Below are 8515 nucleotides of genomic sequence, written 5' to 3' on the forward strand. Positions count from 1 at the left end.
TCATAACCCAGAATCCGAGTCCCCTCACCATGATCAAGTGCCGGCTCCCACAGCCTGTCCTCATCCAAACAACACGACCAGCCCACACTACCCACTCTCCCACACGCGCGCGACACAGCCGCTGGGTATCAAACTTTGGGACCCACCGGCCCCAGAAGATAAAAACCGACAACAAAACGCGTGTCACTTCTTGGACATCATCAACCTTCAAAAACTCATCCTTCATCCACCCCCCCTTTCCCCGACGCGTCAAACTCCTCCACCATAGCCACGATATCAGCGTCGGGGATGTTGTTGCCGACCTGCTTGCTGACCTTGCGCAGGTCGTCCTGGGTGATCATGCCCTTGCCGTCGGTGTCGAATAGGCGGAAGGCGCGGCGCAGCTCCTCGCGCGGGTCGCGGGCGCGGATGAGCGACCCGGAGATGGCCTGCGCCGTCGGCAGGTTGAACTGGCGGTACACGGGCGCGCACTCCTGGTCGTGCGGCCAGCTCGCCGGCTTCTGCCCGTGCCGGATCAGCAGGTCGTACGTCTGCGCCTTGGGCAGCTCGAACCCCAGCGCCCGCAGCACGAACCGGAATTCCTCGTATGAGAGCAACCCGTCCTTGTTGGAGTCGAAGAGGTCAAACTGCAACGGGAAAAAAAGAAAGGTTAGGGAGGTTTGGTTTGGTTTGGGGGGAGGGCTGGCCGTGGGATTAGGTTGACGTACTGCTTCGTTGATACGTGTTTTTTGTTCGTCGGCGAGCTTATTAAAGTCTTCCCTTGCTGGGATGGTGTATTGTATTGCGCGCCCCGTGGATGCCATTGTGTCTGTCGCGTGGTATTTTTGCAATTGGCGCGCGAGGCGCAGAGTGCGCAGAAGCTCGGAGCACAAAGGCTAAGCTACACCTAAGGTCGTCGAGGTTCGCCCGCGGCGGGAAGGCGGTCGGCGATGCAATGCGATGGATGCAATGAATGCAGTTAGGGGCGTCTGTCAAAACAAAAACAACAGCGCCCAATGAAACGAACGGTATCGCTAACCGAGGAGCTATTCGTAATGAGAAAATCGCAGCAAAATCGCTATGTTTTGGACCAAGATATCGCCGTTGCGCCTTGTCTCGAGTCGTCCTGTCGCGTGTGCTAGGTGGTTACGTTGATGATGCCCCTCCACCTCCCTGAGTGCCAGTGCTTCAGGCTTCGACAAAGACAAAATCGCGTCTATCCCTGTCCACTTTACGCGACTGGTTTCGTTTCCGTCGCGCCCCTGCCGAAAGAAAGTGGGTCGGAAGCTCAATGTCTAGCAACCCACTTTATTTCTCGGTGGGGATAAGTTGATTGATCTTTTTTCCCGTCCGCAACACCAAGAACCGACATCACCACACCACGATCCAACGACAGCCGCCATAACCAATTCTGTCCCATAACAAAGACACAGCTCATTTGATTCAACAACAAACCATTCCAACCACCCATTTCCACCCCAACCAACCCTACCCACCCCTCCCCCCCCCCCCCCCCCCCAAAAAAAAATGCCCAAACGCAAACGCGACATCTCCCTCGACGAGCTCTTCGCCCGCCACCGCACCGACCTCTTCCAAGCGCTACGCACAGCCAAGGGCTTCGAACGCCAGCGCCAATCCAAGCGGCTTGCGGACCGCAAGGCGCCCCCCGACAAGCGGGCGCGCATCGAGAACGAGATCGTCGTGCTCAAGTCGCTCGACCTGCAGCAGACGGAGCACGCCCACCTGTGCTCGTCGCTGCTGCGCGTCAAGGGAATTGCTGACGCTGCCGACCGCCTGCCTGCAGAGGTTCGTGCTGGTGTCCCCAAGCCGGAGCTGACGGAGGAGGAGCGCGCCGCGCTGCATAATGTGACGAGTTCGTTGTATAATCGGGTGGAGGTGAAGCCGGGTGGTGGAGAAGGCGGTGGAGGCGGTTTGTGAGGGTGTTGGGGGTGGCGGTGCCGGAAAAAAAGGGGAGGGTGAGGAAGGGGAAGGAAGGGGATGGGTTGGGAGATGGGGCGGGGAAGAAGAAAGGGGATAGGGCTGAAGTGAAGGCCGGTGGGGACGATGAAGAGAAAGATGGGGGAAAGGAAGCTAGGCCAGGGAAAAAGGAAGGGAAAAAAGGCGGAGAGAAGGCTGACCAGGACGGCCAACCTAACAACAGTGAGCCTGATGAAGAGGAGGAAGAAAAGAGCATCTCTCAGCTGGATAAGCTGTTGGGTATGGATTCTGACGAGGAGAGCGATGATGAAAGCGAGGAAGTGCTCGTATAAAGGCCGGGCGAGAAAGCGGTCAACCGTGGAGCTGGACCCGATGGAAATCACAACCGACGAGGAGGATGGAGACGACCAAGATCTGGACCCTATGGAGCTCACCTCTGGCGAGGAAGAGGCGAGCGGCAGCGAAGAGGAGTTTAATGGGTTCAGCGATGACGAAGGCCAGCAGAGCTCGGCCAGCGATGACGAGGCCGACTCAGATGCCGAGAGTTCTGCCTCGTCTGTGTCTCGCTCGCCCCCGGTAAAGAAAGCCAAAAAGGCAAAGGGACCGCTCAAACCAACAGACTCCACCTTCTTGCCCAGTCTCATGGGCGGCTACATCTCAGGTTCCGAGTCGGCATCCGACATCGATGTGGCCCCGGAACGCCGAAACCGCCGAGGGCAGCGCGCGAGACAAGCCATTTGGGAGAAGAAGTTTGGCGAAAAGGCAAAGCATCTCCAAGAGCCCGCCAAGGGCCGGGACTCGGGCTGGGATCTCAAGCGGGGTGCTGTCGACGCAAACTCGAAGCCATGGAAACGCGGTATCCGCAACCCCCTACTTAATAAGGCCAAGGCCTCCTCCGGGGCAAATGATACGGAACTGGGACCCCCAAAGAAAGAGCCAGCTCCGAGAAAACGGGATGACTCGGGGTCTCTCCACCCAAGTTGGGAGGCAAGGCGGTTAGCCAAGGCAAAGGAGCAGATGAGTGCTCCGTTCCAAGGAAAGAAGATCACCTTCGACTGAAGTAGGTGGGTTATTATTGAAAGAAAAATATACCCGAGGGCATTTGCCCTGATATCTGATTCCATGTAACGCCTGTGCCCTGGGTATCTCAATGCACGGCCTGGCCCGAACGCCTTGCAATGAACTCGCATGAAAAAGGAAAAGAAATCTGGCAGAAGCGAAGTGGTGCATGGGATTGCGATTGAGCGCGCAAAGGAATAGAACGCAAGACGAAGATAGGATCCTTTCCATGGTATGAAAGGGACGCCTCAGCCAAATCAGCAACCGCACCACCCATTACCATTCCATTAACCGCCCAGACTTCCGCCCCATCCCGCCTCACACCACTCTCAACCTTACTTCCCAACCTGAGGACGCTTGCCCCCGGACGTGCCACCCTTGGACACCCGACTCCGCGATCGTTTGAGCTGCCCCCCATCACCAACACCCAGCCTAGTCAGCCAACCCTTGCCGACCCCTTCATCATCGCCATCGGTACCAGAGTCAGCGTCCAAGCCAGAGGACAAGCGCCCCTTCCTACCACCACCACTACCGCTGCTGCTGCTGCTGCCGGCATTACTACCACCCCCTGAACCACCCGAGCCAGAGAACAATACTATCCCATACTGCTGGCCCCGGAACCTCCCGATCCGGAGAACATAACTTCCCGCCCTGCTACCCCATGAACCGCCCGAGCCAAAGAACAAACTCCCCATCCTACCACCACTACCACCGCCTCTCTCACCCTTCCCCCGCCTCAGACGAAAACGAAGACTCCTCCTCCTCTTCCTCGAACGTCGACGAAGAGGACACCTCATCCGACGCCAAAGACGACAGCTCCTCCATCAAACCCCCCTCCCCTGCCAACAAAGCCCTAAAAACCCCACTCCCATCCCGATTTCCGTTCCCACCCCCAACCCCATCCCCATTCCTGGCCCCATTATCCCCATTCACATTCCCACCCCCACCAGCCCGCCACGGCAACCGAAACGGCTGCTGCGACCGCTGTCCCGACGGCCCCGGCGTGACGGACGACGCCACTGTGGCGGTCGACGCACGACTTATTTGGGAAAGGGTAGCGGGCAGGGTCGTGTTTGTGTTTGTGTTTGTGTTGGGGGCCATGTCCATGGTGCTGGGGCGTGTGTGGGAAGCTGTGGCTGGGCCGAGCCGCGTCCCCTGGGTTGGGGTTGGGGGTAGGGGTGCGGGCTAAGGGATGGGTGTTGCAAGGGGTTGTTGGGCCTGATGGTGGTCGTGGGCCTAAGGTCCGAACCCTGCTGGGGTTGGGGTTGTTGAGGGTGGGATTGCGGTTGGTGTTGGGACTGCTCGGGCCGGGCGTGACGAAGAGCGCGCTGGTGGTTGATTCGCGCCGGTGGCGTGTTTGTTCGGGGGGGGAATGGGATGCCTGGGGCGGGGGTCTGGTTGGGGGTTGTTCTTGCGGTGCCGGTAGGGCCGGGCGTGACAAATAGTCGGCTCGTGGTCGACTCCCGCCGTTTGGGTGCGGTTGGGGTGCTGGCAGCCGATTCCAGGAGAAAATCACTGCGGGTGCGGCTGTGGGAGAGGATCGATGATGAGGAGCGGCTGGGCAGGTGGGTGCGGAGGATCCCATTGAAGAATCGATGGGATTTGGCTGCGGTGTCTGACTCCGAGTCCGAGGATGGCAAATCCGGCAATAGGTCTGAGTCTGTGGATGACTCGGGTGACGAGGAGGATATAGTCAAGTCTATGTCTGGTTCCGTACTGTCATCCGAAACGAACAGCCTGGAGTTGGAACGCCGGTGCTGGTGTTGGCGCTGGCGGAACAAAGACAGGGCAGATTCACTCAAACCCAACGGGTTCTCAGGACCGGAGGGGCCGTCAGAATCGGTCGAGGTGGTAGAGTCAAAGTCCGACGAATCAGAAGATATGTCAAGTACCGACGCGGTGCTGAGAAATGAACGCCACGTCCGCATCGCTGTTGGCGTTTCGGGCCCGGAGGTCGTCGTATGAGCAACGGCCGTTACTGTCGATGAGGACGCTCTTCACCAATTCCAGTCATCGGGGGCGGGCGTCCACTTCTGCCCCTCATCCTTCCAGAGCGGCTCGAGGTTTCGAGTTTGATGCTCTCTCTCAACGGCGCATAGGGAGTGTCGTCGTGTTGGTCACGTCTCCACGAACGACCAATCCTGAACAGGCTTGCGGACGCTGCGTCCGGTCTTGAGCACCTTGGCGAAGTCATAGAAGCGGATCCACTCGAGACCGCGGAGCTGGTAGATGTAGTCGAGGCCCTGGAGGCACCGGAGAGAACGGGTCATTCTCTGGTTCGGCTGCCCGGCTGTCTTTGCGGCGAGGAACTTTTTGATGGTCGGGGCCTCGTACCCGCGCCGGATATACTGTTTACCCGTCTCATTGAGGTGGATGACGAGGGTCTTCAGCCGGTACATGTCGATCAACCAGGTCATGGGGAAGGACCGGCGCGAGAAGGGCCTCTTGTTTCGCGTGTCTAAGGGTGTCGTCAAGTATTGGTTGCCGGTCAAAAAGACCTCGACATGCTGGATTCTGGCGATGCGGGCGAGGCCGGAACCTTGACAGAACCTTCCCAGCTCCCCAAGGCTGGAGAAGGCGAATGTGTTGAGTCCATAAAATAAGTGGACTCCGATGAAATAGAAGCGCCTACTGACAGTGAGGATACTCAGGACGTCTTCAGGCTTTGCCCCATCCTCGGATAGGTTCATTTCTCTCTCGCCCCAGTAGAAGCGATGCGGCAAGCCGCTTCTGTTTTCGGCCAGTTCTTCATCGCTGGGGAATTCTTCCGGCTGCACAAATGGGTCGAGCCTGGATATGCAATGGATAATTTTCGCCCTCCTTGTGGAGAAGCAGCTTGAGTATCTTTGCCTGGAGCTCCCATGGCAGCTTCTCAAAGGAGAATGGTTTTTCATCTCGCACCGGTTGGGTGTTGTCATCCTCCAGGACGACTTCGGGGGCTTCCTCGCCCTCTACATCGGATGAATCGGTCTCGGAGCCCGGATTGTGTTGCGCCAGCCGCCTGGGCCCCACGAACTTGATGTCTGGGTGGACCATCGGGGTTCTGGAGCTCATGTTCTCTTCCTTGCAACTAAGCCGATAATTCCGGGTGTATTGCTTTGGGTTTGGATGAAAGATCATGAGATACCCCCGGAGCTCGTCCGGTCCAAGTCTAAAAGAGATATACATGTTAACCACTGTCTGGGAGAGATGCCTCGAAAATATCTCCGAACGTACACGTTCAGTGTGTTTGCCCTGGCCGGACCGTCTGGCTTTGAGCGTGTTATTCTCGCGCTCGAGGTCACTCTTCTCTTCTTTCAGTTGGCGTATGTCCCTCGTTTTGCCTTGGCTCTCTATTCTGAGCTCTTGTATCCTGACGTTGAGCCGGTCGACCTCGGCTCTCAGCATCCCTTCTCGCCGCGTGCACTGCGGGTTGACGCAGTGGAGGGCTTCAGATGGGCCTATGGGGGGCCCTTGGCCTGGACCAGAAGCGTTGCCAGCCATTGTGTGTGCCGGGAGGTCGAAACTTTGAAGGAATGAAGCAAGAAACGTGGCTGCTGTGATTTCGAGGCAGTTGGAAATGTATAGAGCAACGGCCGTGGCCGGCTCGGATACCGTGAACTTGAAGTTTGAACGAGGAAAATGAAGGAAGGAGGTAATGATAAGTAGAGACGGAAAAGGCGAGTGATGGTACTCTGAACGAGGCTTAGAAAACGAAGCAATACAGACAGGAGTTGAGCTCTGGCTGCGGTTTTGGTTCCAGGGTTGAGAAAAGAAAGTCTTCCTGAAGAGCCAGGGTTCTGGTATCCTCAACCCCATGAAAGAAGAGGAACCCAGCGTGAATAACCGGGCATTGGAATTCCTTAGCTTCCTCAAGTGGTGATATCATTACCAAAGAGCACCGTCAACACCATTGGCAAAAAGGGCTGGAAGGTGGGAGTGAAACCGGAGATGCTTAGGAATGTTTAAGGTCGTGGTTTGTGTGTAGTTGGCTCGAGGGCGCAACTTGTAAGTCGACATTTTCCAAGTTGGGACAAAAGAAGGAGGACGAAACTCAGATCTTTGGTTTTTCTTATTCCAAGAACTTGGGCATCGGCAAGAACGCCAATGTAAGCCGTAGGAAAAAGGGAGTGGATTAACAGACTGTTTTTAGGAGAGACCCAAAACCTGTATTGCCACGTTAAGCCCCTCGAGTTGACACAACCTACGTAGCATGAAAGCACAAGTTCGTGGGGGTGAGAAAATGATTGGAATCCCGTCCCATTAGCAAAAGAGTTAACCAGCTAGAAACAAACCAGGCTGGAACCTCTAGAACAGAGAAGGAAGGTACGTTTTCCGGGACAATAATTAGAGAGTCCGCAGCCCGCAGCCCGCAGCCCGCAAACTCCCTGCAGGAGTTGGCAGGATATAGAGCGTGGCTGGAAACTGAGCAGAAGGGAGGAAAGAAGCATGGAAGTTATTTCCAAGAGAGAGGCAGAAAATTACAGAACGGCACCTCACCATCCACATCCTCGTTGCGAGAGAACACCGCAGTTATAAGTTGGTTTATGCTTTGTTATTTCACAGTAATAGGGTTCCAGAGAGAGACCTATCTACCAACAACACCATTCCGAACCTAGGGATCCGCTTCACAGCTAACAGAGAAAAGTACCTTAGCTCTGCTGTCAGCACAAATGAAGGCTACATACAGGTGGGTCAAATAAGCAAGATGGCACGTTGTTCAAGACCGACTCCGCACAATGCTGAGACAGCAATACCATAACCAACACCAAACCCCATCAACACAGGTCACAACCACCGCACGAACAGCTGTATCACAGGTTTTCGATTGCTAGACTCACTCAGCCCACCAAGCAACGTCCCTGCACCGTGCAAGGTAAAAGCCGCAAGGAAGCAAAGGATAGCAGCAGTAAAGTGACAACAAGCCAAACCAACCCCAAGCACCAATCCCATCCCATCCCATCCCAGTCCAGCCAGCCGATCGAACCGAACCAAACCGCACCGAACCCAACCCCCCCGCCCCCCGAACGAAGCCAAGCCCAGCAGCCCCCAAATCCCCCATCCAAATACCGACCCCCGCAAGCCCATGCATCGCGCGCGTCTTTCTACTACTTGTATGTATGGAGAGGTAATAGGGTAAGTAAGGTAGACTAGCCCAACCCGTCTTTATAACCTGACCTGACACCCACCCAACCAACCAGCCAACGACCCTACACCGCCGTTCCCAATGGGGAGTTAAACGTATCATTCTGTCTGGGCTTTTCACCGAAGCCAAGCGGGAGCAGCAAAAAAAGGGGGAAAAAAAGAGGATGAAAAAAGGGAAGGGAGAAAAAAGCAAACGCCTCCTCCCCTCCGCGGATGATGGCATGGCCCAACCCTAGCCAAGTTGGCCAGCCCAGCCGAGAAGAGAAAAGCCCGAAGCCAAAACCCACACCTCAAAACGTTAGAGCCCACCTCCATGTACACAACACAATACAACACAACCCAGCAACGCCCCCAACGAGGCGCGCATGCAAAGTCCTCACCGGCCCGCCCAACCAAACCACCAAATCTCAATCAC

General features: G+C 56.3%; 3 protein-coding genes across 3 annotated transcripts; 1 reads left to right on the forward strand and 2 right to left on the reverse strand.

Annotated features, from left to right (window-relative positions):
- Positions 1-215: 215 nt before the first annotated feature.
- CHGG_08892 (uncharacterized protein) lies at positions 216-803 on the reverse strand (the record flags this gene model as incomplete). The annotated part of the gene is made up of 2 exons (XM_001226818.1): positions 216-626; positions 708-803. 2 exons carry the CDS (start codon positions 801-803, stop codon positions 216-218), a joined length of 507 nt encoding a protein of 168 aa, XP_001226819.1.
- Positions 804-1506: 703 nt separating this feature from the next.
- On the forward strand, positions 1507-2976 carry CHGG_08893 (ribosome biogenesis protein; the record flags this gene model as incomplete). Its single annotated transcript, XM_001226819.2, has 3 exons — positions 1507-1795; positions 1876-2196; positions 2252-2976. 3 exons carry the CDS (start codon positions 1507-1509, stop codon positions 2974-2976), a joined length of 1335 nt encoding a protein of 444 aa, XP_001226820.2.
- Positions 2977-5093: 2117 nt separating this feature from the next.
- CHGG_08894 (uncharacterized protein) lies at positions 5094-6459 on the reverse strand (the record flags this gene model as incomplete). Its single annotated transcript, XM_001226820.1, has 3 exons — positions 5094-5747; positions 5878-6072; positions 6193-6459. The coding sequence occupies 3 exons, from the start codon at positions 6457-6459 to the stop codon at positions 5094-5096; spliced, it is 1116 nt and encodes a 371-aa protein (XP_001226821.1).
- Between the last annotated feature and the right edge of the window lie 2056 nt (positions 6460-8515).

This window comes from Chaetomium globosum, genomic scaffold, assembly GCF_000143365.1.
Source record: "Chaetomium globosum CBS 148.51 scaffold_6 genomic scaffold, whole genome shotgun sequence".
NCBI classification, from domain to species: Eukaryota; Fungi; Ascomycota; class Sordariomycetes; order Sordariales; family Chaetomiaceae; genus Chaetomium; species Chaetomium globosum.